Source organism: Somniosus microcephalus, chromosome 2 (assembly GCF_052327205.1).
Source record: "Somniosus microcephalus isolate GS21.2 chromosome 2, FLI_Smic_1.0, whole genome shotgun sequence".
Classification (NCBI taxonomy): domain Eukaryota; kingdom Metazoa; phylum Chordata; class Chondrichthyes; order Squaliformes; family Somniosidae; genus Somniosus; species Somniosus microcephalus.
In genome coordinates this window covers 155,418,149-155,436,889 of record NC_140988.1, presented here as the reverse complement: position 1 = coordinate 155,436,889, position 18,741 = coordinate 155,418,149, and the positions used below count along the sequence as shown (strand labels likewise).

Below are 18,741 nucleotides of genomic sequence, written 5' to 3'. Positions count from 1 at the left end.
GAGCCCCACATGCTGCCTTGGATCCTGATGGCCAAGTCTGCCCCTGCACAGTCACAGGAGGAGCAGTCTTTGGCGAGGTCCTCACAGGCTCCAAAACCCAGAGAACATCCACCAAAAGTGTCAAAGCAGTCGCAGCAGGGAAGTGAGCAGCCTGCCTCTACCTCTGCTGAAGCCACAGGGGTTGCACCTCGTAGAAGCACTCGGAAAAGAAAAAAAACACAATCCTAGATGAACAAGGGTATGCACGTGGGTGTATAAACAAGTGTTAGTGATAAGGTTCAGTTATATTTATGACACAGAAACACTTATTTCTTTGCACCATTTTTGCTTGCTACCTGGGAAGTGGCCTTGTCATGGAGTGAATGGTGAGACATTAGTTAAACTCGAGCTATGGGGGTTTAAGTGAGAGGAATGGCTTGGTCATTGTAGGGCTGTTTTATGGTGTTGTTGGGGTGGGGGGTGGGGACCTTAGTACAGCATGTGGCAGCTATATGGCTGCATTGGAGCAAGTTAAGTAAATCTGGCCATTATGAGGCCATTCTGGGCCTCCCGGGCAGCAATGTGCACCGCTGCTGGTGCCATCTCCACCTCAGGGTCCTCCTCCTGTTCCTCCTCCTCCTCTGAAGAGACTGTGTGCTTTGTACCTTGCTCCTTCTGCAGCTCCAATCCTTGCTGCTGCACTATGTTGTGCAGCGCGCAGCATACGACGATCATTCTGGAGACCCTGGCTGGTGCGTACTGAAGGGCTCCTCCAGATCGGTCAAGGCATCTGAAGCACATCTTCAGCATGCTGATTGCTTGCTTTATGACACATCTGGTGGACATGTGGCTGTCATTATAGCGCTCCTCGGCCTCATTGCTTGGCCTCCTCAACGGTGTCATCAACCACGTCTTCAGTGGATAGCCCTTGTCTCCAAGCAGCCAGCCGGTAAATCTATTTGGAGGTGCGAAGAGCTGGGGGAGGGTGGACTGGCAGCTCCTGGCTGGCAGTCATAACAGCTGCCAGGGAATCTGACACATGCATGATCTTTTTATGGTTGCAGACGAGCTGCACATTGAGGGAGTGGAAGCCCTGGGTGATTTGGGGGTGCCTTGATGGGCACATGTGTGCAGTCAATGATGCCCTGCACCTGTGGGAAGCCAGCCAGAGCTGCAAAGCCGAGCACCCGCTCAGTAACACTGGCTCCATCAGTGGTAAAGTTCATATAATTGGCTGACTTGTGAAACATGGCATCGGTCACCTGGGTGATGCATCTGTGGGCGGACGACTGCGAGATCCTACAAATGTCTGCTGCAGATCCCTGGAAGGAGCCTGAGGTGAAGAAGTTGAGGGCGGTGGTGACTTTCACAGCCACTGGTAAGGCATGTCCACCAGGTCCACTTGGCAGCAGGTCTGGTTCCAGCAAGCTACAAATGTCGATGAAAGACCTGGCGCGATAGCCTGAGCCTCCTGAAGCACTGCTGCTCAGTCATGTTGAGAAAGCTCCTCCTCTGCCTGTATACCCTGTGTTGGGTGTGTCGCCTCCGGCGCGGTGCAGCCCTGTGGTGATCCCCTCTCTCCTGTGGAGCATCAGGTCAGTGAGGAGAAGGCTGCTAGTGTAGTTACTGCTGGTGTTGTGGCTGCTGCTGGTGTGGCCGGTGTTGTTAGTGCTGGGGCTCATCTTGGTCCGTTTCTGAGGTCCAAGGTGAGACAGCATAAGTGGCACCCATGCTGATCTGATAAATGCCAGGTAAAGTGGAGATCAGAGGCACAATCTTCCAATGTAGTGAGAATGATGAGCAATGTGGTGAGAGTGGGTTGCGAGGTTGCAGAAATGACCTGCAAACTCCTGAAAGCTAAATCTCTGCACAAAATGGTGTTGGCGAGAGCCTTTCCCTTTGGCACGGAAGCAGGTGTAAGGTGTGAGTATTTATGTGCTTTTTCCAGCTGTCACTTAATGAACTCGCACAATGGCCACTGAACTCCCGCCTCCCCTTCACAGGCGAGGTTCCCGAGGTGCATGAATCCTGTGCGCAACCAGTTAAAGTCCAAACCTGACGTTAAAAAGGCAGTTAATGATCTGTAAACGAGCTGTTAAGTACTTCAATGAGGTCGCCTGCCTCTCCCAAGCGGGTTCGTGGCATGCCTTGAAACACGCCCAATTTAAAGGTGGACGTCAGCGGGATGGCGGTGGGTTCCCGACGCACTGTCAATTTCTGCGCTTTTAACCGCTGACCCGTCCCCATACCCGCACACTCTCCAATGTGAAAATTCCAGCCATAGTTACTGGGCAGGTGATTGAATGGCTCACAACCAGGCAGCTGCTGCACCAATGGACATGGGAGATCAGTTGTAGGCCCTGTTCAGGGCCCCACATAAGGATGTACAGGGCCACTTCCAAGCACTTGCCACTAACACCCAGGAGCCAATTATTTCACTTATTCCTTCCACTGGGGAAACACTTAGGAGAAGTATTCGAGTAGGTTTCAGAAGATGTACTCTGTCACCAAGGGGAAGCAATAGGCCTTGTTACATTTGCATTCAGCCTCAAGTATTTAGTTCTTGCAAGGGTGTCATTGGCCAAGGCTGCAGAGGGTAGCCTTGGTCTCCTACGAGGTATCTTTCAAGTCTGCCTTCTGTAATGATATCAGCAAATAGAGATGGTATTTGCCTATTCGATTATGATGCCTTAATAGCATGTTTGCAGGTATTGATTGCTTGTGCCTGACCAGCAGAGGTCATGTGACCAAGACAAGCAAGGCAGTGCAGTTTAGTTTCGGTTTCGTTCTAGATGCATCACAGCATCGTGTCTCCTGTAAAAGCTGTATAAAAGAGTTGAACAGACTTTAGATTAAAACTCATTCTCTTTCATAAATGTCTCGTCATTGAACCCACAAAGAAATCAATACATGGTGTCAGAAGTGATTGAAAGAGATGAAGAGAAAATATCTGAAGTTAAATCAGCTCTCCACAAATTAGCAAGCCAAAAGAGAACATCATTGCTTACCATTGGAGAATAGCTAACGAAGTGAAAAAATGGAAGGTTTACACCCACCGGCGATGCTTCAGTTGACAGGTAATGTGGCTGAAAATTGGAGGAGATTCAAACAACGTGTGGGGTTGTATTTATCAGCAATCAGAGCTGACGAGAAAAGTAATAAACAGAAATCGTCACTGTTCTTACATGTCGTGGGTGATGAAGCGCTGGAGGTGTATAATAACTTCACATTCGCTGTTGATGGAGACAAAATGAAGCTAGATAAAATAATGGAACAGTTTGAGGCCTACTGCATACCTAAACGTAACGTGACGTTTGAGAGGCACAGATTTTTCACATGTGTACAGAAAACGGGTGAGACTATTGATCAGTATGTGACTGAACTGAGAAACAAAAGCAAATCGTGTGAATTTGGGGGACTGACAGACTCGCTGATAAAAGACAGACTGGTGTGTGGTATTCCAGATAATGGTCTAAGGGAAAGACTGCTAAGATAGCAAGATCTAGACCTGGGAAAAACCATAGTACTGTGTAGGGCTACAGAGACTGTGAAGTTGCAGGCAAAGGAGCTGTTCAGTGACAATAGCTGCAACGTGGATGCAGTGAGAATGAACGGACGCAAACCGTTTAACAAAAAGAGCGCCAATGTGAAAAAAGAGGCGTGGCCAGCGAACGAAAACGAAAAGGACAATCAAAAGTCATGTAGTCAATGCGGTACACAGCATCCACCAAAAAAGTGTCCAGCATATGGTAAAAAATGCAATAGTTGCAACAAAAACAACCATTATGCCCGTTGCTGCAAGAACCAAGCGCAACAAAGCAAGGTCCATGCAGTAGATGAAAGCGACACAGAGGAGTTCTATGTAGATGTTGTGTCTGAAAACAAAGAAGAAGAAAGAGACTGGATGTTGACACTAAAAGTGAATGACATACATATTCCATTTAAATTGGATACTGGAGCACAAGTTAATGTGATATCAGAGACTGATTTTAAGAAAATTAGACCCAGACCAAAGATACATGGAATAAAAGTGAAAGTAACAGGATACTCAGGTACTGATATACCAGTGAAAGGAAGATGCATTGTCAAAGTAACACACAAGGACAGAGAGCACACGCTAGCATTAATCGTGGTGCCAAAGGATGTGCAAGCCATACTAGGTTTAAAAGCCTGTGAGAGACTGAACCTGGTAAAGAGAGTCCTCGTTGTGGAAAGCGAAGGAGAGGCAGTCTATGATGAACTGAATGTTGCGTACACACTGGGTAAGCTGATGTATACAGCAGACACGTTGTCCAGAGCTGTTGACCCAGGAGAGCCCGCAAACACAGTGAAAAGACTGATGTACAAGGCAAAAGACAGTGGAACTGACTTCTACCAGAGCATGCTTGTATACCGCACAACGCCGCTCGAGTGTGGTATGTCACCAGCCCAACTCCTGATGGGACGTCGGCTAAGGTCAAACCTACCCATCCCGGAGAACCTCCTGAAAACAAAAGAGGGGGAGAAAGTGAGGAAGTTCAAAGAACAACAGAAAGAAAAGCAAAAGTACTACTATGACAGAGGAACACAAAACCTACCTGAACTCCACACTGGTGACCAAGTAAGGTTGAAAGACAAAACAAACACATGGACTCAGAAGGGAACTGTCCTGAGTGAAGTTCAACCAAGATCATACACCATTCAGACAGATGAGGGTGCTGTTCTGAGAAGAAATCGTCGAGATCTTCTCATGGGACCAGCCACAGCAGGTCAAGAGACTGATACTGTTGAACAACCTGATCACACAGCTGAGAACCAATCATCTGAGGCAACAACTCAGATTCAAGGACAATCAATCAGAAAATCCTCAAGACATGTGAAGCCTCCTGAGAGACTCATTGCGCAAATTTAAGGACTATTGTTATAGAAGGAAGTAATGTTATCTTATTCTTTCTTCAAGTTCTAGTGTATTGACATATTTCATGTGAACACACAAAGCAAGGTTAAAAAACCTTGATCATGATAATGATAATGTAAGTTCATTAAGTGTTACAGTTAAAATGCAGATTAATACAAAGAAAACATGTTGTTAGTTAAAAGTAAAATACTTTTGTTTTAAGGAAAGGAGATGTAATGATATCAGCAAATAGAGATGGTATTTGCCTATTCGATTATGATGCCTTAATAGCATGTTTGCAGGTATTGATTGCTTGTGCCTGACCAGCAGAGGTCATGTGACCGAGACAAGCAAGGCAGTGCAGTTTAGTTTCGGTTTCGTTCTAGATGCATCACAGCATCGTGTCTCCTGTAAAAGCTGTATAAAAGAGTTGAACAGACTTTAGATTAAAACTCATTCTCTTTCATAAATGTCTCGTCATTGAACCCACAAAGAAATCAATACACCTTCTTCTTCAAATAAAACAGGGACAGAGAACTGCCTACAATAGAACACCTATGACTGCTGCCTAGGAAACGAGCATTGACCTGCATGATCTTGTGTTACTGGCCATCTGGATATTGATGGAGTGGAACCCCTTGTAGTTCATGAACACCATGGCATTGTGCCTAGGGGTCCCGATGGCTATATGGGTTGCACCAATAACCACCTGAACTTTGGGGAATCCTGCTATACAAAAAAATTGCAGCGCAGAGTCCTCTCATTTTGTTGTTGCTTTTCTGTCGGGAAAGTGATGGTGTTTTTGCTGCTGAACAAGCATAGGCACCTGTTTGATGCGCCTGTGCACTATATATTGACTGATGTTGCAGATATCCACTGCGATAGATTGGAAGGAACCAGAGGTGTAAAAGTTTTTGTGAGTGGTAATCTCAACTGCCACTGACCACTCTGATTGTTACTTTCTAATTTCAGATTACAGCAAATAGCACAACTTTAACACTGCATCTCTGGTGAGCCTGCGAAGGCAGAGTTCTTCAAACATTCCCAGGTTGCTGTGCCTGGGTCTGTAAACATGGTTGCTTGGTTAATGGCAGGGCAAACAATTTCCTCTTGCATCCCTTCTTTGATTTTCCCTTCCACCTTCAAAAAAAAACTAAAGCAGAGAGGAGCACTAAATGCAATATCTATTTCATTCATTTTTGTTACAGCAACCAAAAATACCTCAGTTCCCCTTTAAGGAGACACATCCTAGAAGGCCAGAGTGGTTTTGGCCTTTTACACATACTATACATGAGTGGCCTAAGTGTACTGTAAGATCCCATCAGAAAGAATGGGATTTAAATTTAATTTGCATAAAATTTACTTTTTAATCGGCCTAATAGATCAAATGGTAATTTATGCAGCAACAACAATAACAACTTGTATTTATATAGAGCCTTTAACATAGTGAAACGTCCCAAGGTGCTTCACAGAAGCGTTATCAAACAAAATTTGACACCGAGCCACATAAGGAGATATTCGGGCAGATGACCAAATGCTGGGTCAAAGAGGTAGGTTTGAAGGAGCATCTTAAAGGAGGAAAGAGAGGTAGAGAGGCAGAGAGGTTTAGGGCCTTGGCAGCTGAAGGCATGACCAACAGTGGTGGAGTGATTAAAATCGGGGATGCTCAAGAGGCCAGAATTGGAGGAGCGCAGAAATCCCAGAGGGTTGTAGGGCTGGAGGAGGTTACAGAGATGGGAGGGGCGAGGTCATGGAGGGACTTGAAAACAAGAATGAGAATTTTAAAATCAAGGAGTTGCTTAACCGGGAGCCAGTGTAGGTCAGCAAACACAGGGGTGATGGGTGAATGGGACTTGGTGCCAGTTAGGACACAGGCAGCAGAGTTTTAGATGACCTCAAGTTTATGGAGGGTAGAAAGAAGTGCGTTGGAATAGTCAAGTCTAAAGGTAACAAAGGCATGGATGAATGTTTCAGCAGTGGATGAGCTGAGGCAGGGTGGAGTCGGGCGATGTTACAGAGATGCACTGCACAAATCCAGTTCGGAGCAAATAAATTCAAACAGCAAGTGCACTCCTGGGTCCCTGCATGCCTGGTTTGTGTTGACTGGATATTCAGCTCCATTGTATCTCGGTATGCTATATAAGCAAGTTGTGCAACTGCACAAATATATTAACCAATATACAACTTTCAAAATAATGGCAATGGGAGCAAGTCATGTTCTTGTCCTTTTGGCCAATGAATAGTGATGGATATGAAAAAATACATTACAAAATGAGCAGGGTGAGAACTAAAATTTCAGTGGGTTAACAGTAATAATCCCTAGTCGAATACAATTGAATGATTGAAAATCTGAGGTTAATCTGTTAGTTTTACGATAGGGCATCACTATATCAATTCAACAACCTACGTGCAAAATCAGCTGGAGTACCCAGTAAGAAGTGTGTGCATTTTACATTGGTAAAGACCTCCTGAAAATCCCACTGTAATTTCACCCAGATTAAAAGCAAACAAAAGGATTCTTGATGGACGGTTCTGCTGTTTGATTAACTTTAAGTTGTGTTGTAAATTATTGATTTTTTAATTATGAATAGATCTAAAGTTGATATAAACATTAAAAATAGATTTAGATATAATAATAGCAGAGGATAAGTTAATGCTGATTTCTAAAACACAGTATTATATACAAAAAACTCTTGCAATTGGCTTTCAAAAATATGCAGGCGTACCTTATAGAATATTAAAAATAAGTCATCCAATTTTCCGTGCAAATCACCTAAAAATTCCATGGAGGAAAAAAAACATTTATTTAATTATATACAATATTATTTCAAACAGAAAAGAGTATAATCAAAGATTGTATAGTAAAAAAGAAAAACTGCAAATACTGGAAATCTAAAATAAAGATAGAAACTGCTAGCAATACACAATGGCCACAAAACGGGCAGTGTTGAGGCCAAACGATGTTAAGCTGCGCCGGGTCAAAATGGTCTAGGTAGCACGCAAAATTCATGCTCAGTCCTCATTAACACTTTAGTCTTGATCTCCGCGCTAAAACCGCTGCTCATGGGCTTACTGTTCAACAGGTGGGCCAATATCAGGTTCAGTCTAATTCGCAGTCATGTGTGGCACAGGCTTTATTCAGTACTTAAAGGGGAGATGCATTGATGCTACAGTACCTCATTGTCAACCCAGTTCCAACTTCATTTGGAAGAAGAGAGCAGTGGAAGCAGATGGCTGATCCTCAGCACGGAGAGAGCCCGCAGATTCTCAGATGCGGTTCTTAAGGCACTGGTGGTGGCCGTGGGGAGGAGGCTGTCCTCTTCCCGCAGGCTGGCAGAAAGCTCTCGCCACATACATCCCGAATGCTCTGGCAGGAAATAGCTGCCTATGTGACGGCCAGCACTGTGGTCCCCAGGTCGGTGATCCAGTGCCGAAAGAAGTTTAATGACCTCACACAGCAGGTCAAGGCTTCAGCAAATGCCATATCCCACCATCTGCACCACAAGCCTCACACACTGCTCGATGCACCACACCCCCAGCACTCACCTACCAACAATCTCTAGCTATTACCACTTAGATCTCACAATAATGGCTTCACTTCACCCTCACAACCTTACCACTGCTGCAACACTCACACCCACATCTCACACCCTGCACACACTGACAGCTATTCAACTATGGCAGGCACATTGTTGTGTCCGTGTATAATAAGACACAGACTGCAGGAGAACGGTACAACAGGTGTTTACTCAACGTGGCTCACACGGGAACTGAACTGTACAGATTACTACTCAGTGCTATATACAGGTGTGGTCACTGCCGGTACTGCAGTATACATGAGCTGTAAAAGATAGCTCCCCCCTTAAAGGTATATACATTACAATTCCTCCCCTTTTAGATTAACAGTACCATAACACTCATTTAACAATTAAATATCAAACTAATTACAATTAACACTTTTAACATGCAACATTAGCTGAAAATAGTCTATTTATATATTCAGTCTTTGGGGAGGCTTCCTGATCCTTTCTGGATAGCGCCTTTCCCGAGTGTCTTGCTCTTGGTGCGGAGGTGATTCTGGCCCCCTGTCGTCGGTTGGTTCATCAGCTTCCGATGCTACTGTTTCTGGGGTAGATGCGACCTGTACGTCGAGTTCATCACCAGGTACGTATGGGCGAGGCATGGGGTTGACTTGTTCCTGTGACTCTAGGATCTGGTCAGCATGGCGTCTCACGATGCTCTCCCCAACGTCCACTGTGTACATTAGTGGGCCCTGCCGTGTGCATATCGTTCCTGGCTGCCATTTTTCTGTTCGGTAGTCGCGGGCCAAGACTGGTTGCCCTACATTGAGGCTCCTTGTTGGCTTCTCATGGATGTGCTGGAATTGCTTACTCTCAACATCTCTTCGTACGTTTGGTCTGAGCAAATCCAGGCGAGATCTTAACCTTCAGTTAAAGAACATCATGGCTGGGGCCTGGTTGGTGACTGCATGTGTCGCATTCCGGTAGGCAAACAGGAAATTGTCCACCTTGTGCTGCAGCGGAATGTTGTCATTGTACATAGCCTTTATTGCCTTCTTAAAGGTTTGTACGAACCTCTCAGCCAATCCATTTGTGGCTGGATGATACGGGGCGGATGTGTAATGCCTTACCCCATTCTTTTTCAAGAACCTCCGGAACTCTTCGGACACAAACTGTGGTCCGTTGTCGGAGCAAATCTGTTCTGGCAAGCCATTCCTGGCAAAAATGGTCCGTAGGACTGCAATAGTTTTCTCCGTGGTGGTGGAGGATATTTTGATGACCTCAGGCCATTTCGAGTGTGCATCCACGGCTATTAAAAACATTGAGTCCATGAATGGACCAGCAAAATCAATATGCACCCATTGCCATGGAGATGAGGGCCACTCCCATGGGTGTAGAGGGGCCTGTGGTGGTGCATTTTGGACTTTCTGGCATCCTGAGCAGCTCTTGGTCAGGTCCTCGATTTGTTTATCGATTCCCGGCCACCACACATAAGCCCTGGCTAGGCTTTTCATTTTTACCCCTCCCAGATGACCCTCATGAAGCTCATTGAGCACTCTATCCCGTAACTTGGGTGGAATTACCACTCGGGATCCACACATCAAGGTCCCCCGGCACACTGACAGCTGTTCTCTCCTTGTCGAGAATGCTGGCAACAGTGAGTCACCATGTGCTGGCCATCCCTTCACCGTCAAATCATATACCCGAGACAGTGTCGGGTCATTTCGGGTTTCCTTTTCGATACAAGTGTTAGTTACCGGTAGGTATTCAACTATAGTCGAATGGAATATTTCAACAGGATCCACTGCTGGTGCTTCCTCCGCAGTAGGCAGTGGCAGGCGTGATAGCCCATCAGCATTTCCATGCTGTTTCGTGCCCTTATATTCAATCTCATAGTGGTGCGCCCCTAGAAAAAGTGACCATCTTTGTAGTCATTGCGCAGTCATCACCGGAACGCCCTTCTTCGGATTAAAAATGGAGACAAGAGGCTGGTGATCAGTCAGCAAGGTGAATTCCTGCCCGTGCAGATAGTGATTGAACTTTTTCACTCCCCACACTAGGCTGAGGGCCTCCCTGTCAATCTGGGCATAGTTACGCTCAGCTGAGGTTAGTGATCGTGACGCAAAGGCTATTGGCCTCTCTGAGCTGTCCGAGAATTTGTGCAACAGCACCGCTCCAATGCCGTAGGGTGACGCATCACATGCCAACCGAATTGGTAATGCCGGGTTGTAATGGGCCAATACGTCTTTCGATGTGATTAGTGTTTTGTTCTTCTGGAAAGCTCGCCTACATTCGTCACTCCACTTCCATGGCACCACAGTTTGCAGTAGGGTGTTCAGTGGGTGTAGTATTATAGACAAATTTGGCAAGAACTTATGGTAGTAGTTCACCAGCCTGAGGAACGACCTCAGTTGTGACACATTTTCCGGTGCTGGAGCCTTGACTACTGCCTCAATCTTCTCTGGGGACTTATGTAACCCCTCTTTATCGATAACGTGGCCACAATACGAGATCTGTTTTTTTTAAAAACTCGCATTTGGGGCGGTTAGCTCGGAGCCCATATTCCTGCAATCTAGTGAGCACCTGCTCCAGGTTGGCAAGGTGATCACTGTCATTTTCGCCCGTGACCAGGATGTCGTCCAAATAACACTGGGTCCCTGGGATCCCTTGCAGGACTTGTTCCATTGCCCTCTGCCAAATAGCCGGAGCTGATGCTACCCCGAATACCAGCCAGTTGTATTGGTAGAGACCTTTATGGGTGTTGATTGTGAGGTATTTTTTTGATGCTTCTTCTACCTCCATTTGCAGATACGCCTGGGCCAGATCAATCTTAGTGAAGCGTTTCCCTCCAGATAGCGAGGTGAAAATATCTTCAATCCGCGGAAGTGGATATTGTACGGTGTGAAGGACCGGGTTCACTGTTACCTTAAAGTCCCCACAGATGCGAACCTTCCTTAGTTCCCCAGGCGTGCTGCTCAATGACTTTTTCATCACAGGGACGATGGGTGTAGCCCACTCGCTCCAGTCTACCTTGGACAGTACACCTGAACGTTCCAGACTCTCCAGCTCTGCTTCGATGGCTGGGCGGATCGCATAAGGTCTGGCCTTAAAAAATTTTGGGCTTGCGTTTTCTTCAATTTTAATCGTCGCTGTCATGCCTTTTAGTGTTCCGAGTCCTTGCTGGAACACTTCTTTCGCATCAGTTAGGATCTTTGACAGTCGCCCAGGTGTGACGTCGTCATCCTTTTTGTCAGCCACAGTCAGTGCCTGTATGGAATGCCAATCCAGTTGTATTTTCCGGATCCATTCACGTCCCAGTAATGGTGGTCCTCCATCTTACAATACATACAGGTCTAGTTTTGGTGTTTCTTTACCGTTATATATAACGGTCACCCTTATTTTTCCTTTGGGGTAGACTTTTTGCCCCGTGTACGTCTTCAAAATAATTTTTGTGTCTCTCAAGGGTATGTGTGAGAATAGCCGCTCGTAGTCCCATCGGTTTATGACTGTTAGGGCTGATCCTGTGTCCAATTCCATCTTTACCTGGACTCCTGCTATCTTGAGAGTGACCCAAATGGTTCGGTGATCCTCCGTTGTGATCACATTAAGTAGTTTTAGACAACTCAGTTCCCTGCTTTCGGAGTCGTTATCACTCTTTTGTTTGTCTGAACTATTCTCCGTCATCTTATGTACCTTCTGGTACTTTCCTTTGGTAGGTTTCTTATTGCTGGTTTTCTTTCCTGACCTGCAGACTCGTGCTATGTGTCCTACTTTTCCACACTGTCTGCACACTTTGTCTTTGAATTCTGGTCGTGTGTTGTTCTGCCGCAGCGATAGCACTTCTCTGTTCCATATGACATTTCGTTTGTGCCATATTCTTGCGGTCTCTGTTGTATCTCTGCAGCGCCCCGTGCTGCTGCTTCATATGATACCGCAATGCTGAAAGCCTTGTCCAGCGTAAGGTCCTTTTCAGATAAAAGCCGTTTCTGGGTTCCTTCACTTTGAAGCCCACACACAAACTTGTCCCTTAAGGTATCTGCCAGTCCCGCTCCAAACTGGCAGTGTTTCGATAGTTTGCGCAGTTCTGTTAAATAATCAGCATTGCTTTCATCCTTATGCTGGTTCCGTTTGTGAAACTTGAATCTTTCTGCTATCAGCAGCGGTGTGGGGTTTAAATGTTCCTGTAGTATCGTTACTATGTCTTCAAAACTCTTTTCCATTGGCTTCGTTGGGGTTACTAGATTTCGTAATAAACCATACGTCTTTGCACCCATTAAATGTAACAATACCGACGCTTTCTTGTCATCTGACACCTCATTTGCCTTGCAGTATACCTCTATTCGTTCGACATATGTAGTCCAATCTTTGACTTCATTGTCAAACGCGGTGATACTGCCACTCTTCGGCATTTTGGGTGTGGTTTAAAATGGCGTCTCCCGCGCTTTCCTTCCTCCCCCGCTGCTGCCAACGCCGCTCCCAGCGGTTCGCGTGGCAATGGCGGCACCCTGTAGGTTTCGCGCGCTTCTCCTGCGCTGCTGCCAACGCCGCTCTCGGCGGTCCTCGTGGCAATGGTGACGCCTCGCGGGTTTCTGTGCGTCTCTCCCTCTCTTTGACGCTGCTCGGCCCCTGAACACCGGCTGCGCCCTGTGTGCTCTGCCCTCTCTCTCTCTCCCCCGTCGACGCTGCTCGGCCCTTTGCTGTGCCGCTCGGTCAGGCTCTAGCCCGCCGCTGTCCGGGAAGGGTCTGCGCACTACCTGTTGCCAGCCCGTTTCACTGGACCACCTCATCTGGAAAGCCAAGCCTGGCTCTCGACAGCCTCCCCCGCAATTCTCGAGTCTCTGCTGGATGACTGGGCGGTTGCCCGTGGTCGACGCCCGAGTCTCTGGCCTTGACCTCCAATCCACTGATCTCCAGGAACGAATCCCCGGGAGGTGATGCAGAGTTGCAGGTCGGTTCGAACTTGCCTCGTCGCCAATGTTGTGTCCGTGTATAATAAGACACAGACTGCAGGAGAATGGTACAACAGGTGTTTACTCAACGTGGCTCACACGGGAACTGAACTGTACAGATTACTACTCAGTGCTATATACAGGTGTGGTCACTGCCGGTACTGCAGTATACATGAGCTGTAAAAGATACGATAGCAAAATACTGCAGATGTTGGAAATCCGAAATAACAACAGAAAATGCTGGAAAAACTCAGCAAGTCAGGCAACATCCGTGGAGAGAAATTTGAGTTGACGTTTCGGGTTTGACCCTTCTTCAAAACTGGAGAGAAAAGGAACTAGATCGAAGGCAGGGCTGCGATCGGACAAAAGAATAAAAGAACCAAAAGAAGTAAAAGAGATTAGAAGCTAGACGAGATGGTAATAGGCTGTGATTAGGTGTAAAGTGTACTGGCAGGGCAAAAGATAGCTGCCAGGTGTGAGAGAGAAACAAAAGGAAAGGGGGGGGGGAAAGGAAAGGAGTGGAAAAATATAAGTGAAAATGAAATAGGGGCCGAGGTTATGATCTGAAATTGTTGAACTCGATATTGAGACCGGAAGGCTGCAGAGTGCCTAATCGGAAGATGAGGTGCTGTTCCTCGAGTTTACGTTGAGCTTCCGTGGAACAGTACAAGAGGCCAAGGACGGTGAGGTCCGAGTGGGAATGGAGCGGTGAATTGAAATGACAGGCGACCGGAAGCTCGGGGTCACCCTTACGGACTGAACGGAGGTGTTCCGCAAAGCGGTCACCCAATCTGCGTTTGGTCTCCCCAATGTAGAGGAGACCGCATCGTGAGCAGCGAATACAGTATACTAGATTGCGAGAAGTACAAGTAAATCGCTGTTTCACCTGGAAGGGGTGTTTGGGGCCCTGGACAGTGGGGAGGGGGGAGGTATAGGGGCAGGTGTTACATCTCCTCCGCTTGCACGGGAAGGTGCCAGGCGAAGGGGAAGGGCTGTTTGGGGTGATAGAGGAGTGGACTAGGGTGTCTCGGAGAGAGCGGTCCCTGCGGAATGCTGAAAGGGGAGGGGAGGGGAAGATGCGTTTGGTGGTGGGATCACTTTGGAGGTAGCGGAAATGCCGGAGGATGATCCGTTGAATGCGGAGGCTGGTGGGGTGAAAGGTGAGGACAAGGGGAACCCTATCGTGGTTCCGGGAGGGAGGGGCAGGGGTGAGGGCAGAGGTGCGGGAGATAGAACTGACACGGTCGAGGGCGGTGTCAACCACGGTAGAGGGGAATCCTCGGTTGCGGAAAAAGGAAGACATGTCTGAAGCACTGGTGTGGAAGGTGGCATCGTCGGAGCAGATACGGCGGAGGCGGAGAAACTGGGAGAATGGAATAGAGTCCTTACAGGAAGCGGGGTGGGAGGAAGTGTAGTCCAGGTAGCTGTGGGAGTCAGTGGGCTTGTAGTAAATATTGGTCGATAACCTATCCCCAGAGATGGAGACGGAGAAGTCGAGGAAGGGAAGGGAAGAGTCAAAGATGGACCATGTGAAGGTGAGGGAAGGGTGGAAATTGGAGGCAAAGTGAATGAAATTGTCAAGTTCGGGGCGAGAGCAGGAAACGGCACCGATACAGTCATCAATGTATCGGAAAAAGAGGTGAGGGAGGGGACCCGAGTAGGACTGGAACAAAGATTGTTCCACATAGCCCACGAAAAGGCAGGCATAGCTAGGACCCATGCGGGTACCCATGGCAACACCTTTGATTTGGAGGAAATGAGTGGAGTTAAAGGAGAAGTTGTTCAATGTGAGAACAAGTTCAGCCAAGCGGAGGAGGATGGTGGTGGATGGGGACTGGACGAGCCTCTGTTCAAGGAAGAAGCGGAGTGCCCTCAGGCCATCCGGGTGGGGGATGGAGGTGTAGAGGGATTGTACGTCCATGGTGAAAAGGAAGCGGTTGGGGCCAGGAAACTGGAAACTGTTAAAGTGGCGGAGGGCGTCCGAAGAGTCGCGGATGTAGGTGGGAAGAGACTGGACAAGGGGAGAAAAGATAGAGTCAAGATAGGAAGAGATAAGTTCCGTGGGGCAAGAACAGGCTGAAACGATGGGTCTACCAGGGCAGTCCTGTTTGTGGATCTTGGGAAGGAGGTAGAAGTGGGCTGTGCGGGGTTGGGGAACTATGAGGTTGGTGGCAGCGGGGGGAAGATCTCCAGAGGAGATGAGGTCAGTGACAGTCTTGGAAACGGTGGTTTGATGTTCGGTAGTGGGGTCATGGTCCAGGTGGAGGTAGGAGCAGGTGTCGGAGAGTTGGCGTTCAGCTTCCGCTAGGTAGAGGTCAGTACGCCAAACAACAACAGCTGTATAGTTCCCCCCTTAAAGGTATATACATTATACACATCACCCAAACACATTGCACCACACTCACACACTTCCCTTTCTCTTGCAGGCCAAGGTTGCGCATAACAGGAGGGAGCAGTGGCAGACAGGAGGGCGGATGGGCAGTTGGGGGGTGGAGGATGTGGGGAGCAAGCTGCCATCCAAGACCTCAGCCAACTGGAGAAGCGAATGCTGGAGATTATTGGGTGGCAGATCATGGAGGCTGTGGCAACTGGTGAGGTTGAAGCCCTTGGGGACAACAACGGCATGCTCATTCCTAATCCTTCCTCCTCATCCTGCAATCCCTTCTCACTTTCAAGCTGCTGATGCTGAATGCCTGCATATCTTACTTCTGCACCCCCTCCCCTCACCATAACCCGGCTCTTCTGCTTTCAGCTAATCAAGAACAAGCACCAGACCAGCCTGTCCCCGAGGCGATGCAGGAGAGCAAGGGGGAAGAAGAAGAAGAAACAGCATCACTGCATCTGTTACTCGCAGACACCAGCTCAGAAACTGGCACTGCGTGTACTTTAGAGGCTAGTGGAGGAGCAGGATCTGCACAGGGTGAGGCACTGGGCATGAGTGGGCTGCAGCAAGGCCAGGGGGAAAGGGTAGCTCAGGGGCCAGCTCCCCAGAGGGCGAGTTCGCGCGTGAGGTCTGCTGCACAGGACTCAAATGAGGACCTTAATGGGGTATCTGTCAGAAGAAGGGTGATGGGCATGCACACCGAATTTTCAGGTGCAATGACAAGCCTGCCAGAGAGCCTCCTGACAATGTCGGGGAGCATGGAGGAGTCCGCCTCCAACATTGCACAGGGCTTTGTGCGGAGCTTGAAGCCCAGGATTTCCAGGCTGGAAATAATGGAAGACTCCAAGAAGAAACCATGTCGACCCAGACATGATGCTGCGTGTGATGGGTGATGTCACGGCTGCCATTGCAGCACAGGTGGAAGCGGCCCAGCATCTCAGTGCTGCAGCGGAAACACAGACCGCTGTCCTGCAGTCTCAGCTTGCTGCCACCCAAGCTCAGACTGCTGCCATTGTGGCTGGATTTACCACTGTTGACCAGAGCTTGCAAGGTGTCACAGCAGCCCAGCAATACTGAGGTGGCACACTGGGGGAGTGGCAGTGGGTCAGTGGAGCAGGACCCTGCTGTCTTCTCTCAGGATGACAGCATTCTTGTTCCCACCACTGCCACTCCACCATTGCCCTTGCCACTGCCTGGCAGCCAGCCCAGACTGCTGTCGCCCATGCCGAGGTGGTGCAGTTTACAGCCGGGCCTTCTAGGGCCAGAGCTGGTCGAGGGCATCCTGCAAGGCCATCTGAAGTCACCCCCATGGAAACTCAGGAGCCTTCCAACAGCCCTGCTGCAGCCACTGGGTGAGAACTTCGTAGAAGCACTAGATCAGGAAAGGGCACCAAAACGACAGTCACTAAGGGATTGCACAAGGGTGATTAGTTCATATCGTGAGTGTAAATTGACTTTTGATAAATTTATTATTTTGTTTGGAACCTTTTGTGGTGGCTCTCATTTCAGCTGTGATATTCTGTGACAGAGGGATGGTATGATGGGGATGTGGTGAGCAATGGGGATCTGGGGTTTCATTCATTGAAATCAGAGTCTGATGAGGTGTTCACAGACAGCCCGTCCAGAAGGGGGATTGGCTGCCTGCCTCCTCCCTCGTCCTCTTCTCTTGTTCATCTTCTTCTTCCTCCTTGTCCTACTTGTCCTCCTCCTCTCCATCGTCCTCCTCCTGAGGTGGCCTCGCAATCTTTGGTGGCAAGGGCTGCGCCCTCATGATGGCCAAGTTGTGGAGCATGCAGCAGACCACCACAAATTGGGACACCCGCTCCGGCGAGTACTAGAGGGCTCCTTCCGAGCAATTAAGGCAGCGGAACCATTGCTTCAGCAGCCCGATGATCTGCTCAATGAGGTTCCTCGGGGCAGCATGGCTCTCATTATATGAGTGCTGGCCACGAGTGGTGGGGTTGTGGAGGGGACTCATCATCCAGGTGCAGAGCAGATAGCTATTGTCTCTGAGCAGCCACGCTTGAGTTTCATGTGGTGGCTGGAAGATTGCTGGCACACCGGACTGACGTAGGATGAAGGCATCATGGCTGCTGCCAGGATTGCAGGCATTGACCATCATGATGTGGTTGCACACCAACTGCACATTAAGTGAATGGTAGCCTTTGCGGTTCCAGAAGATCTCAGGATTGTTATGCGGTACCCGCAAAGCCATGTGAGTGCAGTCGGTGGCACCCTGCACTATGGGGAAGCCCGCTATCCTGGCAAAGCCAGATGCGCACTCGTCCTGCTTCTCACAGAAACATAGAAAAATAGGAGCAGGGGTAGGCCATTCGGCCCTTCAAGCCTGCTCTGCCATTCAATATGATCATGGCTGATCCTCTATCTCAATACCATATTCCCGTTCTCTCCCCATACCCCTTGATGCCTTTTGTGTCTAGAAATCTATCTATCTCCTTCTTAAATATATTCAGTGACTTGGCCTCCACAGCCTTCTGTGGTAGAGAATTCCACAGGTTCACCACCCTCTGTGTGAAGAAATTTCTCCTCATCTCAGTCCTAAATGTCCTACCCCGTATCCTGAGACTGTGACCCCTCGTTCTAGACCCCCCAGCCAGGGGAAACATCTTCCCTGCATCCAGTCTGTCTAGCCTGTCAGAATTTTATACGTTTCAATGAGATCCCCTCTCATTCTTCTAAACTCGAGTGAATACAAGCCTAGTCGACCCAATCTCTCCTTATACAACAGTCCTGCCATCCCAGGAATCAGTCTGGTGAACCTTCGCTGCACTCCCTCTATGGCAAGTATATCCTTTCTTAGGTAAGGAGACCAAAACTGCACACAGTACTCCAGGTGTGGTCTCACCAAGGCCCTGTATAACTGTAATAAGACATCCTTGCTCCTGTACTCAAATCCTCTTGCAATGAAGGCCAACATACCATTTGCCTTCCTAACTGCTCGCTGCACCTGCATGTTAGCTTTCAGTGACTGGTGTACAAGGACACCCAGATCCCTTTGTACATCAACATTTC

The 18,741-nt window shown here is 48.3% G+C and overlaps 1 protein-coding gene across 8 annotated transcripts in view; it reads right to left on the bottom strand.

Annotated features, from left to right (window-relative positions):
* The window catches only part of LOC147123042 (serine/threonine-protein phosphatase with EF-hands 2-like), an 87,723-nt gene that overhangs the window by 29,239 nt on the left and 39,743 nt on the right, over nucleotides 1-18,741 (bottom strand). For all 8 annotated transcript variants that reach the window (XM_085964191.1, XM_085964208.1, XM_085964164.1 and 5 more), the window contains one exon: nucleotides 7,582-7,628. In XM_085964191.1, the coding sequence (XP_085820317.1) occupies nucleotides 7,582-7,628 (47 nt within the window). The remainder of the gene's footprint in view (nucleotides 1-7,581; nucleotides 7,629-18,741) is intronic.